General features: G+C 49.6%; 1 protein-coding gene across 5 annotated transcripts in view; it reads right to left on the reverse strand.

Annotated features, from left to right (window-relative positions):
- UBR3 (ubiquitin protein ligase E3 component n-recognin 3) overlaps nucleotides 1–20,408 on the reverse strand; it is a 1,992,321-nt gene that overhangs the window by 1,582,248 nt on the left and 389,665 nt on the right. For all 5 annotated transcript variants that reach the window (XM_078681592.1, XM_078681591.1, XM_078681590.1 and 2 more), the window contains one exon: nucleotides 44–174. In XM_078681592.1, the coding sequence (XP_078537718.1) occupies nucleotides 44–174 (131 nt within the window). The remainder of the gene's footprint in view (nucleotides 1–43; nucleotides 175–20,408) is intronic.

Consider the following 20,408-nt stretch of genomic DNA (forward strand, 5'->3'; position numbering starts at 1 on the left):
AACAATTAGGTGCAGTAGGAAGACCAACACAAAAAAACAGTACCTTGTATCCTTGATCTGGAAGCATGTTGAGCAAAAATGTCACCATCTTTTGCGGAAATTCATATTTTACAGTCCAAAATAGTAATTCTTCTAGAAAGCACTTATGCTTCAAAATATCCATAATAGACTGATCTGTGTAAAGAAATAGAAAGTTTGTATTCAAAATATCACAGCAGATTGGATCAAAGCAAGTGGTAATCCAGTATGGGTGTTTTATCCTTCCTCTGCATTTCATCTACTAGCGCCTGCAGAATGGGAATAGGGTAAATAAATAAAGTCTGTCCCTTCAACTTGTGCAAGAAAATTATTTTAGCCCTTCAATTTCTTACTACACCATTTGACTGAATACTAGGTTGCTTGGGTGTATACCAGGATCACACAAAGTTTACAAACAACAAAAGCAAAAATACCCCAGTCATTGAAAGAGAGAAGGAACAGCACTTCACTTTTGGCAAGATGATACTGGGTACATGGTAAAACGAACGTTCACTGTACCCAAAAAGTCCGAATGGATTATTAACCCAACCATGGTGTGCTTCTACACACAACGATTTACAATAAATGTAACTGGCAAAGTCAAATGTGTTAAAGCATGCATCTCATACCCAGGGACAACGCCAGGTAATTTTCAACCGCCAACAATGAAAAATAAAGTGCAGTCTTAAAATTGAAGAAGAACTGAATATACATATAGTTTGAAGTAATGCTTCTATTTGTAGTTTCCACTGCATAGTTTTAATAATGCAGTGTTTGAGATACGTTTAAGATAATAATGCGGTGATATTTTATTGTGTACAGGGAGGAGAGGATTGGACTATTTCTCGATCTTCTTTTTCTTACATGGAATGGATTTACATCCCACCATGATGATGGTTTGATTTGTCAGCAAGGATCCCACTGGGGCAAGATGAATGTAGAATGATATAAAAGAGATATGGCAATAATTATTAGACAAATAATTTAGAATGCCTAAATGGATATTTAACATTGATAATTGATATGCACTCACCACTTGGGTCAAATAAATCAAAGATATACATTACAGTCAATTTTTACGTATCAGGAGGAATTCCAGTTCAGTAGGAGACTACAAAACTGAGGCTGAGACATTATCAGCCAACCTGCAGAAAAGACAATACCCGAGAAGGCAAATCAATGCATGCATGAAACGAGCAAGAAATAATCCTTGAGAAAGCCTTTTAGAGGTACATGGAAAAGAACCCTCCAATACCTTGACATGTGTAACTACATTCTCTCCCAGATCTAGTTTGATGAAGAAAGCTGTGAATAAACACTGGGAGATTCTAAACACGGGGTCACTGTCCATACCCAAACCTAGATTTGCGTTTAAAAGGACTAACAATTTAAAGGACCTGCTGATCCGCACGAGACCCAGAAATAAGAACAGTTCTGACCAGAGACAATTATGGGATCTCCCCCCTGTCATAGGGCACTACCCTTGCGGTACCTGTACTGTCTGTCCACAGACAAGAAAAACTAAAGAACTGGTCCTATCTGACACGTTTACATGGGCCATCACAAAACACACTAATTGTAATACACCCCGGTGTGTATATCTACTGACATGCCCTTGTGAGAAAATATACGTTGGTATGACAATGAGACCCATCAAGACACAAATAACTGAACATAAAAACATTGTTCGATGTGGATGGATGGATAGGTTTTTATATAGCGCAATATCACCGCCAGGTCTCAAAGCGCTTTGCATTGGGAACCCGTCCTGGTTTTTCCCTGTGAGATAGCCCCTACTGGGTACCCCCAAGGTGAAAGCCAGGCATCCTGCCGCAGGGGGCCGTAGTGGAGATTAAGCAAGCTATTGCCCAGAGTTGCAGAGTGTGAACCTGTGATTCGAGTTGGCACCGAAGCGAGAATTACCGAGTCCGTGGACATTTTGGGCTCAAGACCCTGCCGCGTCGGGAATTGAACCCTGGTCCCGGGTCTGATCTCAGCGTCCGGGTCTGCCTCCTCTAACCAGTGAGCCACACTTCTCCACATCATGTCATAAAACCAATACCAAACTATATACTCATTTCACAGAGCTGAGACACCCACCAGAAAGTTTACGTTGGGTAGTCCTTGAGGCACACCAACAAATAACGCACATGGCATTGTTCAGCATTGAACAGAGGTGGGTGTTCCGTCTTGATTCGGCTAATGGTGGCTTAAATGATGACATCCCTTGGAGCACCATTAAATAAACAACCCTTAACTCACTCCTCCCTGGGGGCAGCGAGATACACTGCTCATTAACTTATACATACAGAATTCCTTCCATGTATATACCCTATGTAATGTGAACCACCTTGTGAGATATACTGCTCATTAACCTATACATACTGATCCTCGTCCCTGTATAAACCCTGTGTTAAGTGAACCACCTTTTGAATATGGCTGGCATGTGGGTTGTCGCCACACACCTATTGACCTGGATAGGGTGTGGAGTTCTACAGAATACATACTCCAGGATGGCCTCTATGTTTCAGGTCATAATAACAGGCACACCCTTCACCACCGGTTGTTAGCTTGAATGTCAATTAATAGACTCTCTCGGATACGGCAGACATCCGGCAGTTTCACACTGTTTACCAGGAGCACTAGTTAATTTCCTGTGCTTTAGACACATCAATCATTCCGATTCTCGAACAATTCACAACGCGGGTCACAGTGAGATATGGCCCCGGTTCACACTCAAGCTGCATTGACGTTTCACCTATTATAACAATTTGCAATACCTTAGAGCAAAACATACCAGCGTCTAACACCAACATATTTTCACCGTCTGATAACTCAGTTCCGGAGTTGAAAACGTTACATCACTAATGCCACGGCAACTTTGTAATATGTTTTTTCCTTCACACACTACTGAGCAGCATATAACCAACTTAGAAGACTACATCTTAAGATGGCCACCACAGTTACATGTATAGCGAAATCACGTTCCTACTACCGCGTGATCTTGCAACTCCACAGCTGCAGCGGATTAGCCTAATCCACGGCCAGCACGGCGTGTATTTTAACTGGCTCCCGCTACGGCACAGTACCTTCCGGGCGGCAGCGGACTGGGTAGGTCGGAGAGACAGCTCACTACGGGAGCAGGTGAGTATGCTATGTGGCGGCTCTATCATGCACCGGAGTACATCTCAAGGTAAGGGGTTGCCGGGCAGAGACATGGGGTGTTTACTGCTTTCTTAATCAGAGCTAACCATGTGAGTGGGAAGGGACTTGCATTACACGCGGCTGGGTTCCCTTGAGGGGGGCTTCAGCCACTGCCTCCAGCTACTGTCGCTGTGTGCAGTGCCCCTTCCAGGCTTATCGGTCACCTGCTGGTCTTTATTTACTTACTGGCGGCATTTGCTTAAGTATTGTCAAGGTAGAGCACTACTGTTCTGACCGGTACCGTCTGCTCCTCTGAGCATTTCACCAGTGCCATGAAGTGAGCGGTACATCAGCGCTACTTACAACCATGCTTTGACCTGAATTTTCATATGTTTTCATAGATAGAAACACTACATCTGAGTGTCCTGTACTCCGCTGCCAACTGATGTGGCAGTACCCAGCAACTGATTTAAGGTGAGCCCACCACCAACAACCACCACGGTCGATATCACCACGTTTCATAATAAATGTATACACAAGTGTTAGACGGGGACCCAGAGGGTCGGCCGAATACTGGGGGAGAGGCCTCCGATGAGGGCCGTCTCCGGCGATCGTACAGACAAGTCACTTCCCTCCCCACAGATAGACACCACACAAGGATGAGATCAACACTCTTTATATATAGTTCTTGCGGCAAGGTTATCAGCAGTACAGGAGATTCAGGACTCGAGGGTCCTCTCAATTCTAGTCCCTGTAGGGAAAGGGGGTAGCGGGACAGTCTTGGTACCGGATCGGTACAGGAGGTGGCAGGAGGGAAGCTCACAATCCTCGAGCTTAGGAGTCTGCGGGGTCGGGCCGCGGCAGCGCCAGCAGGCCGAGGCGATGGTTCAATTGGCGTAGGGCCGCGGCAGCGCCGGCAGGCCAAGATGATGGTTCAAGTTACAGAGGGCCGCGGCAGCGCCAGCAGGCCAAGATGATGGCTCACGTTGCAGAGGGCCGCGGCAGCGCCAGCAGGCCAAGAAGATGGTTCACGTTGCAGAGGGCCGCGGCAGCGCCAGCAGGCCAAGATGATGGTTCACGTTGCAGAGGGCCGCGGTAGCGCCAGCAGGCCAAGATGATGGTTCACGTTGCAGAGGGCCGCGGCAGCGCCAGCAGGCCAAGATGATGGCCTGCTGGCCAAGACGGAGGGTTCACAGAGCAGGGCTGCGGCAGCGCCAGTAGTCCGCCAAGGTTGAGTTCTTCTCGGTGTCTCTCGACTTCAGGATACAACTGCCCTCCTGGTCTGGGGCTTCCCCAGTTATAGGTCTGGTTCCCTTTGATGTCCGGACCCTCGCGCCTTGAGGTCGGGAGGTCCAGAATGAGGGGGTCCCGACACCCAGCAGGGGGTTGGAGCCAGCGTCCAGGGAGGCCGGGGGTGATCGACACCCGGCGGAGGAGAGCCGTTGACGCCCTCTTCTTCCATTGACCTGCCAAGTGGTCTCGTTACCTCCTGGGGGGAGGTTGGTGCCTCGATGTCGGGGCCGGGCCAGGCCCAGGGTTGGGGTCGAGTCGAGGCCACGTGGCCTCGTGTTGCAGTGTCCAAAGATGGCTGCCGGGCCGGGGCCATGGGGCTGACGGGGACCCGGCCAGCCGTTACGGGAGGGTTCAGGAGCTGGAGTCCCGGTGTGGCCGGGCTGTGAATTACCTCGGGGGGTTGCCGGGGTGGCTCTTGCTGGGGATTCAGGGAGAGCCGGGGTCCGGGCCCTGTTGTGCGTAGGGGGTGACGGCCCGGCTACGAGGCCTGTCCAACATGCGTCCCCCCCAGCTGAAGGCAGGGAGAGTCAGCCATCCTCTTGGGGACTCTCCTCGCCGAGGCGGAAAAAGCGTGACAGGCCGTCTGCGTTGGCGTGGTCCTGGCCTGGACGATGCTCCATGGTGAAGTCCATCCCCTGTAAGGAGATGGACCAGCGCAACAGTTTCGGGTTCTCCCCCCGCATCTGCATCAGCCATTGCAGGGGTCGGTGGTCTGTCTGCACCCGAAAGGGGGTGCCGAAGAGGTAGGGCCGGAGCTTCTTGAGGGCCCACACTACGGCGAAGGCCTCCCTCTCGATGGTGCTCCAGCGCTGTTCCCGGGCCAGCAGGCGTCGGCTGATGAATGCCACTGGCTGATCGACCCCCTCGGTGTTGAGTTGGGAGAGGACGGCCCCCACGCCATGATCGGAGGCGTCCGTCTGTACGATGAATTCCCGGCCGTAGTCGGGAGCCTGGAGCACGGGGGCAGTGCACATGGCGGCCTTCAGTTTCTCGAAGGCCGATTGGCAGTCCGGAGTCCAGTTGATCGTTTTGGGGCTCTTCTTGGATGTGAGCTCTGTGAGGGGCCCCACGATGCTGCCATAGTCTTTCACGAACCGCCGGTAGTACCCGGTGAGCCCCAGGAAGGCCCGGACCTCGGTTTGGGTCGTAGGGGGTTGCCAGGCCTGGATGGCAGCGATCTTGAGCTGGAGGGGGGCCACCAGACCGCCCCCCACTTGGTGTCCTAGGTAGGTCACGGACCCTTGGCCCACCTGACATTTGCTGGCCTTGAGGGTGAGCCCGGCCTGCTGGAGGGCGTGTAGAACTTCCCGCAGGTGGCGGAGGTGGTCGGTCCAGTGGTGACTGTACACAGCGATGTCGTCCAGGTAGGCGGCGCTGAATCCTTCGAGGCCCGCCAGTACCTGGTTCACGAGTCGTTGAAATGTTGCCGGAGCGTTTTTCATGCCGAATGGCATCACCCTGAAGTGGTAGTGACCGTCCGGGGTAGAGAAGGCGGATCGTTCTTGGGCCCTGGGGGTGAGGCCGATTTGCCAGTAGCCCGCTGTTAAATCGAAGATGCTCAGGTAGCGGGCGGCCCCCATACGGTCAATTAGCTCATCTGCCCGGGGGATAGGGTGAGCGTCGGTCCTGGTAACGGCATTCAGTCCCCGGTAGTCCACACAGAACCGGAGCTCAGGGGCAACGCCCGGGGCGGCGGCCTTGGGGACCAGGACGACGGGGCTGGCCCAGGGGCTGTCCGAGGGTTCGATCACTCCCAGTGTCAGCATCTTGGACACCTCGGTCTGGATGCAGGCGCGCACCCGATCTGGTACGCGGTATGCCCTGTGGCGAATCGGGGGGCTGTCTCCGGTGTCCACATCGTGAAGGCACCAGGGGGTGACCCCAGGGGTGAGGGAGAACAAGGATGCGAATCGTGTCAGGAGAGCTTGACAGTCTTGGCGTTGCTCCGGGGACAAGGCCTCGGAGAGTCTGACCCCTTCCACGGAGCCATCCTGCTCGAGGGTCCTCAGCAGGTCCGGAAGGGGCTCGGAGTCTTCTTCCGTCCCATTATCGGTAGCCATCAGGAGACCGAGTTCGGAGCGTACAAAATGGGGCTTGAGTCTGTTGGCGTGGAGGACCCGTAGGGGGTTCCGGGAAGTTTCCATGTCGGTTAAGTAGGTGACGGGCCCCTTGCGTTCGATCACCTTGAAGGGTCCGGACCATTTGTCCTGTAGGGCACAGGGTTCAACCGGGGACATCACCCAGACCTGCTGTCCCGGCTCGAACTCGAGGGAGGAGGCGTGCTGATCATACCATTTCTTCATGTCTTCCTGACTGGCTTCAAGGTTGACTTTGGCGATCTCCCTGAATCGCCGGGTCTGGTTGCGAAGGGCCAAGAGGTATTTGTATACATCCGGGGGAGTTTTCTGGGGGGGCCTCTCCCAACCTTCTTTGACTAGGCTGAGGGGACCCCGGACGGGGTGCCCGTACAGGAGTTCGAATGGGCTGAAGCCTAGGGATTTTTGGGGGACCTCTCGGTAGGCGAACAGGAGGCACGGGAGTAGCACGTCCCACTGGCGACGGAGGGGCTCTTCTAGGCCCATGATCATTCCTTTGAGAGTGCGGTTAAACCGCTCGACCAATCCATTTCCTTGTGGGTGATAGGGGGTCGTGAATTTGTAGGTGACCCCGCAATGTTGCCAGAGAGACTTCATGTATTTCGAGATGAAGTTCGTGCCCCTGTAACTGACGACCTCCTGGGGAAAACCCACCCGGGAGAAGATCCCCATCAGGGCTCGGCCTACCACAGGCGCCGTCACGGTTCGAAGAGGGATAGCCTCGGGATAGCGGGTGGCGTGGTCCACCAGGACCAGGATGAACCGGTGTCCTTGGGCGGTTCGGGGGTCCAGGGGCCCCACAATGTCTATTCCCACCCGTTCGAACGGGGTGGTGACGACGGGAAAAGGCTGCAAGGGTGCTTTGGTTTTTCGGCCACTTTTTCCGCTGGCCTGGCAGGTGGGGCAGGCCTTGCAGTGGTTGGTGACATGTTTTCGCATTCGGGGCCAGTAAAAGTGGGTCACCAGGCGGTCGTACGTTTTGTCCTGTCCCAGGTGTCCGGCAAGGGGTATATCGTGGGCTAAGTTCAAGAGGAAATCTCTGAAGCGGAGGGGTACCACCAGCACCCGACTGGTCCCCAGTTCTGCAATCCTTTGCTCACTGTAGAGCAGGTCATTGTCCCAGTAGATCCAGTGGGCCCCCGAGGTGTCCCCTGTGCTCTGGGCAAGGGCTTGCTGCCGGAGTCCCTCGAGGGAGGGACAGGTTCTTTGTTCTTGTTGGAATTGTTCCTGGGTGGGACCCCCCTCTTGACGCCACTGGGCCAGGTCGGGGAGGTCCGGGAGCCGACCGGGTCCTTCTTCGGTTTGGGCCGGGGGACTTGCTTCTGGGGTGGCCTCCTCTGGGACAATCGCGGGAGGAGGCTCCGGCCACTCGGGTTCTTCTGGACTGGGGACGGCACGGGCGGTCATGGACCGGGTCGTGGCACAGACCCATTCGGGGAGGCCCAGCATCCCCAGGTGCTCTCTCCGTTCGACTGCTGCCCAGGGAGAGCTTTCGAGATCGTTCCCCAGGAGGCAATCCACGGGGGCATCATCACGGACAGTCACTTTCAGCATCCCTGATACTCCGCCCCATTCGAAGGGGACGTAGGCCATTTGACATAGACTTTCTGAGTTGTCGGCCGACCGGACAGGGCAAAGAATGTTCGGCAAGATCTGGTCCGGGGCCACCAGATGACAGCGGACCGCGGTCACACTGGCCCCGGTGTCGCGGAGGGCTTCAGCCCGGCGGCCATTAATGTTCACCCACTGGCTGTACTTCTGCGTGTTGGCGGGAAGGGGGGCCCGAGGGATCAGGTCTCGTTCCCCTAAGCAAACCAGGGACATGGCGGCCGGTTCCCACTCAGGCTGGTCGGTTTCGTACTCTTCCTGGTCTTCTGGGTTTGCTCTTCCCCCAGGGCTGCAGCAGCGACCTGGCGGGGTAAAGGGTTCAGGTTCTTTGGGCAATTGGGATCATTTGCGTAGTGGCCGGGTCGCTGGCATCGGTGGCACATGATGTTGGCTCGGAAGCCGGGTCGCATCGGGGGGTTTCCCCTGCCGGCCGGGGGCGGGGTGTTGCTGGCGGGAGTCACCGGGCCGGTGTCCCTACCCCGACCCTGGCCTCCTCCTCCACGGGGGCGATGGGGCCCTTGGGCAGTTCTGTGCACTTCGCTGGGTCTGTTTCGGCCAACTCGGGTGCTTTCCCATCGGTCAGCTTCGGCGGCGAGTTGCCGAGGTTCCGTTAGTTTACTGTCCAGGAGGTGCTGCCTGAGTTCGATGAAGCAGTTGTTAGAAAGGTGCTCCCACACAACAAGGTCAAAGAGCTGTTCGTAGGTGGTCACGTTGCTGCCCTTGATCCACCCCTCGAAGGCCCGGCTAAAGAAGTTCACGTATTCCACCCAAGTTGTACCCGGGATCCGTTTGCAGTCGCGGAACCGCTGGCGGTACATCTCGGGTGTGAGTCCGCATCGAGTGAGGAGGGCGGCTTTCATGTGGTCGTAGGATGTCATCAGATGGTCCGGGAGTTGCAGCAGGGAGTCTCGCCCTTCGTTGACAAACCTCCCCCATAACCCGGCTCCCCAGTCGCTCCGGGGAATCCGGTGGGAGGTCATGGCTACCTCGTATGCTTTGAACCATTGCTGGATGTCATCGTTCTTGTAGTACTCTCTGACGACATCTTTGGGTATGTGGACCTTGGGGTCTGTAGGGGCAGGGGTGTTCGTGCGCTCGGGGACCCAGAGTTCCTTGTTCTGCTTCCGAATCTCTAGTTCTTTGAGGTTGCGCTCATGTTCGTAGGTTAGCTTCTTCTCTTCTAGCTCTCTCTGCCTTTGTTTCTCTTCTCGCTCCTCTCGGAGCCGTAAGTGTTCCAACGTTATTTTTTGTTCCGCCAATTTGAGCTCTCCATCTAAGCGCAGTCGTGCCAGTTCTAATTCATGGAGCCTGCTTTTTTCCCGTTCCCGGACCTCTTCCGGGGAGAGACCCGATCTTCTTTCTTCCGTCGGCGTGGGGCTTGTTTCGGGTGTCTCGTGGCTTCGTGTTTGAGGTACGGTCGTACCCGTCTCTGCCCAAGATTCCAGGGCTCGTTTGAAGTCCTCTTTCGTGCTCAGTCCTGTGGTTGAAACGCCTAATTCTATGCAAAATTGTTTCAGTTCTCTGTGGTTGTATTCTTCCAGCTTTTCCATCTGGAATTTTTCTGTTGCTCCGCTCTCTTTTGTTGTCATGGTGGTTGTGTGTCGTGGGGCGAGTGACCCTCTGTACGATTATGCGGAGGTTCGGATCGCGCCGCTGGCCACCAATGTTAGACGGGGACCCAGAGGGTCGGCCGAATACTGGGGGAGAGGCCTCCGATGAGGGCCGTCTCCGGCGATCGTACAGACAAGTCACTTCCCTCCCCACAGATAGACACCACACAAGGATGAGATCAACACTCTTTATATATAGTTCTTGCGGCAAGGTTATCAGCGGTACAGGAGATTCAGGACTCGAGGGTCCTCTCAATTCTAGTCCCTGTAGGGAAAGGGGGTAGCGGGACAGTCTTGGTACCAGATCGGTACAGGAGGTGGCAGGAGGGAAGCTCACAATCCTCGAGCTTAGGAGTCTGCGGGGTCGGGCCGCGGCAGCGCCAGCAGGCCGAGGCGATGGTTCAATTGGCGTAGGGCCGCGGCAGCGCCGGCAGGCCAAGATGATGGTTCAAGTTACAGAGGGCCGCGGCAGCGCCAGCAGGCCAAGATGATGGCTCACGTTGCAGAGGGCCGCGGCAGCGCCAGCAGGCCAAGAACATGGTTCACGCTGCAGAGGGCCGCGGCAGCGCCAGCAGGCCAAGATGATGGTTCACGTTGCAGAGGGCCGCGGCAGCGCCAGCAGGCCAAGATGATGGTTCACGTTGCAGAGGGCCGCGGCAGCGCCAGCAGGCCAAGATGATGGTTCACGTTGCAGAGGGCCGCGGCAGCGCCAGCAGGCCAAGACGGAGGGTTCACAGAGCAGGGCTGCGGCAGCGCCAGTAGTCCGCCAAAGTTGAGTTCTTCTCGGTGTCTCTCGACTCCAGGATACAACTGCCCTCCTGGTCTGGGGCTTCCCCAGTTATAGGTCTGGTTCCCTTTGATGTCCGGACCCTCGCGCCTTGAGGTCGGGAGGTCCGGAATGAGGGGGTCCCGACACCCAGCAGGGGGTTGGAGCCAGCGCCCAGGGAGGCCGGGGGTGATCTACACCCGGCGGAGGAGAGCCGTTGACGCCCTCTTCTTCCATTGACCTGCCAAGTGGTCTCGTTACCTCCTGGGGGGAGGTTGGTGCCTCGATGTCGGGGCCGGGCCAGGCCCAGGGTTGGGGTCGAGTCGAGGCCACGTGGCCTCGTGTTACAGTGTCCAAAGATGGCTGCCGGGCCGGGGCCATGGGGCTGACGGGGACCCGGCCAGCCGGTACGGGGGGTTCAGGAGCTGGAGTCCCAGTGTGGCCGGGCTGTGGATTACCTCGGGGGGTTGCCGGGGTGGCTCTTGCTGGGGATTCAGGGAGAGCCGGGGTCCGGGCCCTGTTGTGCGTAGGGGGTGACGGCCCGGCTACGAGGCCTGTCCAACAACAAGGGATGTGTACAGAGCGTGAGCTCTGTCTGTTTTTATTAAGAAAGCCTAAATTATGATTGTGTTAAATTTACCACAACATTTGAAATTGATTGGGGATATCGCTTTCTCCCCCAACTATGATTTTGTTTCTATACTTCTTCCTTGTACTCTAGGTGAACTGCCATTCTCCAGGGTAACCATTCTCTGGTAAACAATTGGTAGGTAGACTTGCACCATACCTATCACTGTAGATAGTTTGTATTATACACACGGTCCTGAGGAATCGCCACCTGATCATTTCTGTCACTTATTGAGGCGAGAAACATGTTGACCTTCTGGGGGTTGAGCGAAATTTTTGTCACTTTATAAACAAAACAGTCACCCCCCTCTAATCCTTTTAATCAGAGTGAGTTCCGAACAGAACTAAGGGATCTCCAACCTGTTTTATCTTCACTTCCTACATCTACACATTACTAGGCCCCTCACACCCACGGCACCAATACGGCGAGAAAAAAAAGATCTCTGCTAAAGAGCCCCTTTATGGGTGCCCGTTGAGCATTTCAGCGCCGGCTCGATGAGGAGCAGACCCATATGATGAAGCATGACACCTAGCTTGTGTGAGGGTCCTAGTTCCGAAAGGAGGAATTCCCCTCCTCCCCTCCACCTAGAGTATACATTTAGTGGCCCTAATATACCACTAACAAGAAACTCCGTACCTTTCTGTCTTCTGGCATATTTTGGGCATGTACGTTGGACCTATATCAAGCCCTCTCTGTCCCTTCTTTTGTTGAGATCAAATAAATCAACCACATAATATACACATATGTGATATATTGAAAAAAATTCTGAATATTATATATCAATGTGTTATCAACAGAACAACGGTGAATAACAGATATTTACATACATATGAGTGGGTATGTTTCAAATGATAGAAATGGAATGAAGGAGTACCAGTCCAAAAAGGCTTCCGATTTGTTACCTATGTGGAAATACTATTCCTTTGCCTATGTTTAAGTTATCAGCATATATGGTGTTGCGTATTAAGTGAATTTTTGCCTCCTGTGACTAATGCTTGATAGCTATCCGGGAAGGTTTAATGGTGGATTTAACACCTAATAAATTGGAATGCACTGGCACCTGGTGTGAACACTTTTATACTACTATGAAGGAACTGTCATTCTTTGTAACTAACAAGAGTCTTATATATATATATATATATATATATATATATATATATATATATATATATATATATATATATATACCACCTCGAGTCCCCTGGGTTCATGTAGTTTACACAGAAGTCACGGCAACACAGCAGCAGGTAAGTTCAATTTCTTTATTTTTCCACAAACACCATGTGCATTAGCAACAGGACGGCCTACGCGTTTCGACTACATTTAGTCTTCAACTGGACCATAGAGTCCCTTGTGTCTAGACAATTTATATTGTGCTCTGTGTTTAGTACCCTCGTTAGTTTCTATACCTTTAAAAACAACTAGACTACCAGTCCTGTGTGTGATAACATGGCACATTATGGTCGCCATTTTCCCACCTTGTCACTATTTACCTCATATATATATAATTTGCACTCAGCGCCCTCCATGTACAGTTTATCAATGTTATGATTTCAAATGTTGCAATAAGGTCATCAATAATGTCACAGAGTATGTAATGATAGATGTAATATGTGAGGTAAAAACAAATTACTTACCTGTAAACTGTGGTTCTCCAGTATTGATATCATTTATAGATTCACATGCTTGAAACTTCCCTGTCGTCATGGTGGGAGTCCCACCGTAACAGAATAAATAGCAGTAATAAAACATCACCATAGATCTCCAGAGCACAGAAAACTCATGTAAGTAACTTTTCAGCCTCATTTTAAAACATCAGAATTTCAGCCAATCACAGCAGAGACCGGAGTTTCCTTTCCCACAGAGCCACCATACCTCAGATTTTGAGCACAAGTGCATAGCCATACAGAACTCTGAGGTAACCGGTGGGAGGAGGGAGGGTCGCATGTGAATCTATAAAATATATCAATACTGGAGAACCACAGTGTACAGGTAAGTAACTTTTTTTTCTCCAGTTTTTCATCTTTTATAGAGTTACATGCATGATTCTGACTAGTAAGCAGTATAAACACAATAAGAGAAAAAGAATGGTGGTGGGCAGGCAAATCAATCCACCAAGACGTAAACTTGTAGCATCAGAAACCAAGAAGAGAATAATAAGCATACAAATTTACAAACAGTATGTAAAGAACATCGAAGGCTAAAAGTCGCCTACCTTAGGCAAAGAGACGTCGAAGTGTAGCTTGTCCAACAGAGATATCTGCCTTCTACGAACTATCAAGGCAGTAATGCCTCGTGAATGTGTGAGCATTCACCCATGTTGTCGCCCTGCATATGTCAGGAAGGGGGCGGCCAGCCTTTTCATAACAGAAGGTAATCGTTGAGGTGACCCAATGAGCAATGCGGTCCTTTACGGAAGATCTTCATTCTTTGTAAATTAAAAATTTTAAACAACGTTTAATGCTCAGTGATCGTGACACCCTTTCCGTTGCTGCAGATGGATTAGGAAAGAACGTTCGTAGTAAAACAACGTTTAATGTCCAGTGAATGCAAAGCCCTTTCCGCTGCTGAGGATGGATTAGGAAAAAACATTGGTAAGACAATCGGCTCATTGAGGTGGTAAGTTGAAACCACCTTAGGTATAAACGAAGAGTTAGTGTGTTGGTTAACCCAGTCCGGCAAAAATGAAGATACAGTTCTTTTATAGTGAAAGCTTGAATATCACTGATACGTCTGGCTGACATAATGGCCACTTTCCAAGAAAGGATCTTCAATCCGCATTTGTTTACTAACTCAAAGGGAGGACGCATTAGCTGTGACACGACGGTGTTTAATTGCCACATAACTGGAGGAGGCTTAACAAGCGGAAAAGCTCTAAAAAGTCCCTTTATAAATTCTTTGACGAGTCGATTAGACCACAGGGAAGTTTGATTTGAATGTCTTGTATACCTAGAAATTGAAGCAAAGTGAAGTCTTATGGAAGAGTGAGAAAGTCCTGATTTTGCTAAGTGCAAAAGATAAGGCAGCATCAGCTCCGCAGATGATGAGAAAGGATGTAATGCTTGCGAGATACACTAAGCACAGAATCACTTCCATTTAGCTGTGTAATATTTCAACATTGAAGGAGCTCGAGACTTCTGTAGTATCTTAGAACACTCCTCGGAAAGCCTCAAATGCCAAAATTCAGGGTGGTGAGGAGCCAAGCCAACAAATGAAGAGAGGGAATTTGTGGATAAACCTAGCCCTAGTTCATGCAGAGAAGATCCTCTCTTGGAGGGAAGAGAATCGGAGCACACTCAGGCGATGCAGTTCGGTGTACCAGAATAGTCTTGCACAACCTGGAGCAATGAGAATGCGCTAACAAGGCACTTTCTTCATTTATTGAAGTACTCGAGGAATGAGTGGAAACGGGGGGAATGCGTAGGCGAACATCCCCGTCCAAGGAAACTGGAAGGCATCTCCCCACAAATTTGGATTAAGATGTCTGCTTGTGAAAAGAGGACACTTTTTGTTGAGGAACGTAGCTAACAGATCTAATGTTGGGTAACCCCAGGATTGAAAAAACACCTTCAAATGCTGGTCATGGAGCTCCCATACGTGACACTGTTTGGAGGCCCTGCTAAGAGTCGGCCTTCTCGCTGTTAACACACGGCACGTGTTCCACTCACAAGGAAATGGGGTTGACAAGGAGCCATTCCCATATCTGTTGAGCAAGAAGGGAAAGCGCTCGAGATCTAGTGCTGCCTTACTTTCGGAGGTAATACATTGTTACAGTATTATCCGTCCTGGCGAGCACTGACACACCCTTGATCCGTGGCAGGAAATGCTTTCAGACCCATAAACGCTGCCTTGAGCTCCAGAATGTTTTTGTGGCACTCAGATTCCTGTTTGGACCACTTGCTGTGAACCTGTAATTCTTGAAGGTGAGCCCCCAATCCGTCCATTGACGCATCTGATGTCATCACCAGCTGTGGCACAGAGTGAATTAAAGAGAGGCCTTGCAAAAGGTCTTCCTTGACCATCCACCTGCCCATTGTGACTCATTTCTGCTGAAATGTCAACCTTGTCATTGAACAAACCTTGAGCCTTAATCCACTGTGCATCAAGCTGCTCCAGCAGCAGTCACATGTGGAGCCGACAATTGGGCATGAACGGGATGCAAGAAGCTTTGCCGTACCCAGAATATGCATTATTCTTTCTTGAGTGGGAAAGGCTTTGCCCAGATCTGTGTCGAGACGTGCACACAGAAAGACCAACGATTTTGCTGGGATAATGGACGATTTTTCCAGATTGATGCGAAGACATCCAGACTGGATGAGAACCTGACAGGCTCTTGTTGAAATCTCGACGCTTGAAAATACGGAGCCTTTATGAGCCAATCGTCCAGGTAAGGGAACACCTGGTGACCTGAATGTCTTAAAAAAGGCCGCTATCGGTGCCACGCTCTGAGTGAACACCCTGGAAGTGGATTTCAAACCGAATGGAAGCACTTTGAATTGGTAATGGAGCACTGCCACTTTGAACCTTAGAAACTGTCGATGCTGAGGGTGGATTGGAATATGAAAATCGGCGTTGAGGAGATCGCGAGAAGCCAGGTAATCCCCTTTTTCCATGAGAATTAGAATTCCTGAAGTGAGAGCATCGTGAAAGATTGTTTTTTTATGAACTTGTTCAGCATTCTGTTTTTTGATGAACTTGTTCAGCATTCTGAGGTCCATAACCTACCTCCATTTTACATTTTTCGATGAGGAAGAAGTGAGAATAGGACCCCTGATTTTGTTGGTTCAGGGCGCTTCCTTTATGGCCTGCGTGGAAAAAGTGACTATCTCCGTTTGGAGATCCGGAAGGTGCCGGAGCAGAACTTTTCGCGCTGGAACATTTGGAAGATGCTGAATGAATTCCACTGTGTGGCCATGCTAGAAGATATCTAGAACGAATTTGTCTGAAGAAATGGAGTTCCATTCCCAAAACGATGCAGAGAAGACGTGATTGTGGTGTTGGACTATGGTAGCAGGGGCCTCATGAAGTTCATTGTCTCCTATTGGAGTCTTGGGGCTTTCCAGCAGATTGCTGCCTCTTGCTTCCTGCCAGTCTCGGATATGGCTGGTACCGCTGTTGAAATTGCATAAAGAAAAAGAATTGCCCCCGCACTTCACCCTGAAAGGAGTGAAAGCGGCGCTGCTGGAGATTTCTTGCGGCTTTGGCCGTGTCCGTGTCTGCCTTTCTAGATTGTAGCGCCTCTTCTATGTGTTTACTAAACAAGCATTTTCTATCAAAAGGCATGCTTAAGACCTTGGCTTGGACCTCTGGACGAAAGGTGGTTGCCTTTAGCCATCCCCGGTGACACAGATCCACCACTCCTACCAGCTGGCGAAACGTAGTGGATGAAACGTCCATGGATATTTCAGCTCTGAAGACATTCTTTCTCCCTCCAATAGAATTTCTTCAGCCTCTTTCTTTTTATCTTCCGGGAGATACTCCAAAAGAGTAGAGATGTCTGACCACATCTGCCAGTTCATATCTCCCAAGAATGGCCATGGCTCTGATGGAGATGGCTGCCAATGCCGAGAACCTCTTACCAATATTGTCGAGGCAGCAGCCCTCTCTGTCCGGCGGCGCCGTGCACGGGGACACTGGATTCTTGGCTCTTCTCTGTGCTGGTTGCATGATGACAGAGTCCGGCCTCGGGTGATCAATGAGGCATGCAGGCGAGTCATCAGGATCCTTGTATTTTATGTCCAGTTTTGGAATGAAAGCTGGAACGGAGGCAGGTGTTTTCATTAGCTTTCGCCCTGCTTGCCATAGAAAGCCAACTATAGGGATTGCCCTCACTGAACCTGTAGTGCCTGGTTTAAAATCCTATAGAAAACTTTGTTTGTTTAGCTGGCATTGGCAAATCAAAATACTTTGGAAGCACGCTCTAGAAGATCATGAAATCCCCTAATATCTGTAGGAGGGGAATCCGCACCAGGAGGGATAGGAGATGGTGGCATAGGGGCTATGTAATGTGTGAATAAAAATTCCTAGGCAGTTAAGGTATTGAAAAACAAGTGACTTAAAATGACAGCAAAAGAAGGGATGAGAAAAAACATATAAAAACAGCCATAATTTTAATAAACATAATTAAAAATCATATAGAATACTGGACAACAGAGACTATATGATAACAATACAGTAATTTAAAAATCATACAAATTATACACAAGGTTAATCATAAAACAGGAACACACTGAAACAAAGTTATATAATTATCGTTGATGTCCTGGAACAGTGGCGAAATGAACTCGACGCGTGTTTCGGCGTGGAAAAAACGCCTTCTTCAGGAGCCACACATTCAAGTCTGAAACATATTTTTAAAATGTCCTATTATAATTCATATTTCAAAGGGTCAGCGTTCGTGAAGGGACACGAAAGTAAATAAATGTATTTACTTTCGTGTCCCTTCACGGAACACTGACCCATGAGCGACACCCGTGAGGCGCTCTTTCACGCATACTTTCCGATTGTAAGTTATCCCCTGACGAAGAGCCTTGTCCCGAAATGCATAGGGATACTATCGATACAATTGGATGTTACTGATTCATAAATTGCGTGCATCGTTCTACCACTTCGTCACTATGATGTAATACCTGACTCACACCATGATGACAGGGAAGATTCAAGCATGTGAATCTATAAAAGATACAATACTGGACAATAAACAGTACATGGAGAGGGCTCGAGTTATAGTTACTTTAGTTCGCGAGCCATAGTTACTTGTGATAACTATAACTGGTGAAGTTCAGTGGTTTTTGTAAGTTTAAAACGGTATCTTTTAACTGACATTTTCACTCAACTATAAAGTACCTTTAGCCTTTGTTTTTTCTGTGAATTTCAAATTTATTTCTAATGTAAAAGAAGTTATAATTTTAATTCCTAACTAGAACGGCACTTTAGCCTTTGATTTTTTTCTGTGACCGTCTAGATTTTTGTTTAACAAAAAGCAATATTTTATTACTATACATAAAGCCAAACCCCAGGCTATGTATCCAACCTCCATGGGCAGCCAACCTTACGACACGCACAGCCTTTAGTCAGGCGCAGTGTCCTGGCAGCTTTCAAGCAGACTTACTGACTTTGTCAAAGAGTTACAACACCAATGTTTTTGGCTTTATAAATGGTGGAGCATATCAATACGTATATAAAACAGATCTATAATTTTTCTCCTAAAATCACCAATATTTTTAATCTAATGTATATTTCTGTATTTCACATAATGCAATATTTAATAATATTGATTATAAAAATTTACAATAAAGCTTTAATTAAAAACATTTTTTTTTATTTCTTTTCACATAGTTTTTAATATTGCATTTTGTGGGCTGAAAAATGTTAGAAGATTCAGAAACATGATTTTATTTAAGGAAAAAAACAAAACTGACATGCCTCAGAGACTTTCTTTTAACATTTTCAGTCCACAAAAAGCAATTATATAATTAAAAAAACAAGAGGACCTTGCACCCGGCTAAAGAGCACAGAGCTCCAGCTAAGAGTGTTTAAAAGAAATATGGGAAACTTCTCGAATATTGGGTTTAATGATCCAGGAGACTTACTGGTCTTTATTTCAATGTTGCTCCTGGACTGCAGCTCGCTTGGGAGCCTCCCACAACATTAAAAAAAACTTGGTGACGTCCCTCCCGACTCTAGGAGCACCAAATAGCTTAAAAAAATAGAAGCAAAAAGCCCTTGCAGGGCATATATCCAAGGAGCAGTGAATAATAAATTAGAAGCTCCTGCCACTCACATATTCATTTTACTGTCCTGGTGCACATCAGGAGACGGCATTGCATTCGCCCGACAAGGGCAGCTATTTTTGCATACTCCCGAGAGCACAGGCAGGAAACCAAATGTTTGCACCCACCCAGCGGGAGCAGGGAAAAACTACTGTGCCCCAGTGGTGGGCTCCCCGGGGCACAGTAAGTGAGCCAGCCCTTTTCATGCAGTCCCTGGGGCCTTTTGAGGCTGTGCAACCCTCTCCAATTATTTTTGTATTCAGTCCCCAGGGATGGGGTACTCAGGATTTGTTCAGTCTTGTGGAGGAAGGCTACGCAGCTCCATCCCCTTTCTTATAATGTTGCCCTGGTGGATGATGTCCCTGGGACCTCTCAGAGGCTCAAAAGTGGGAGGGGGTGGATAGGGCACCCACCCACCCTCCCTTAAATATTTAAAAGTGCCTATCCCCAGGGCCACAGCTCAACCCGGGTCGGTTTATAGTTCGAACATGAAAAGAAAAACGAAACCTGCTGCAGATTTGTAAATCCTCGGCAAATTTGCAGCAACATTTTTTTTAAACGTTTTTTGTCCTACTCTATCCCAAATTATATTACAGAACAGCAATGGTAAAGCCACTTTTTTAAACTAGACTGCGGCGAGGCAGATCTAGTGATATCGCAAAGTAGCCAGGTATGCTTAGAAAATCCTGTTCTAGAAGACCCGTTTACAGTGCAGGAGGTTCAATTGGCCATTAAGAACATAGCCCCGGGAAAGGCCGCGGGGCCGGATGGCTTGCCGGGTGATTTATTTTTAAATGACCCCATGCTTTGGGCCAACTTCATTGCCCCACTAATGAATATGATTGCACAGGGGCAATCTGTCCCTAATTCATGGAGGGGAGCTGAAGTGGTAACAGTATTTAAGAAAGGCGCTAGAGAGGACCCGGCCAATTACAGGCCGATTAGTTTAATCGATGTAGTTCAGAAAGTAGTTGGCAGGGTCATTGTCTCTAGAATAGGATTATGGTTGGTTCAGGCAGAAGGTGGCTACAATGAACCAGGTTTTCAGATTCTTTGCGGTATACTGGAAAAACTGTGTCCATTGGAAAAGGCAGCTTATACCTGGCCTTCATAGATCTGAAGACCGCCTTTAATCTGGTGCCCCGCGAAAAGCTCTGGCAGGTATTACACGATCTGGGCTTTCCCTCTTATCTCCTTGAATTTGTTAAGAGATTACATGAGGGCAATTATGTCAAAATCAGATGGGGGAATCAGGGCCAGCTGACTGAAAAGGTGGATGTGAACAGGGGGGTTCGCCAGGGCTGTGCGATGGCCCCGACTTTGTTCTCTCTCTTTGTTAATGGGGTGGTGGACCATTTGAGAGAGGACCCAGCCGATGCCCCAGTCCTGGCGGGGGAGAAAATACCCACCCTGTTCTTTGCCGATGATACCCACCTGATGTCCAAAACCCCTGTGGGCCTTCAGAAATTGTTG

This window comes from Lissotriton helveticus, chromosome 3_1 (genome assembly GCF_964261635.1).
Source record: "Lissotriton helveticus chromosome 3_1, aLisHel1.1, whole genome shotgun sequence".
NCBI lineage: Eukaryota > Metazoa > Chordata > Amphibia > Caudata > Salamandridae > Lissotriton > Lissotriton helveticus.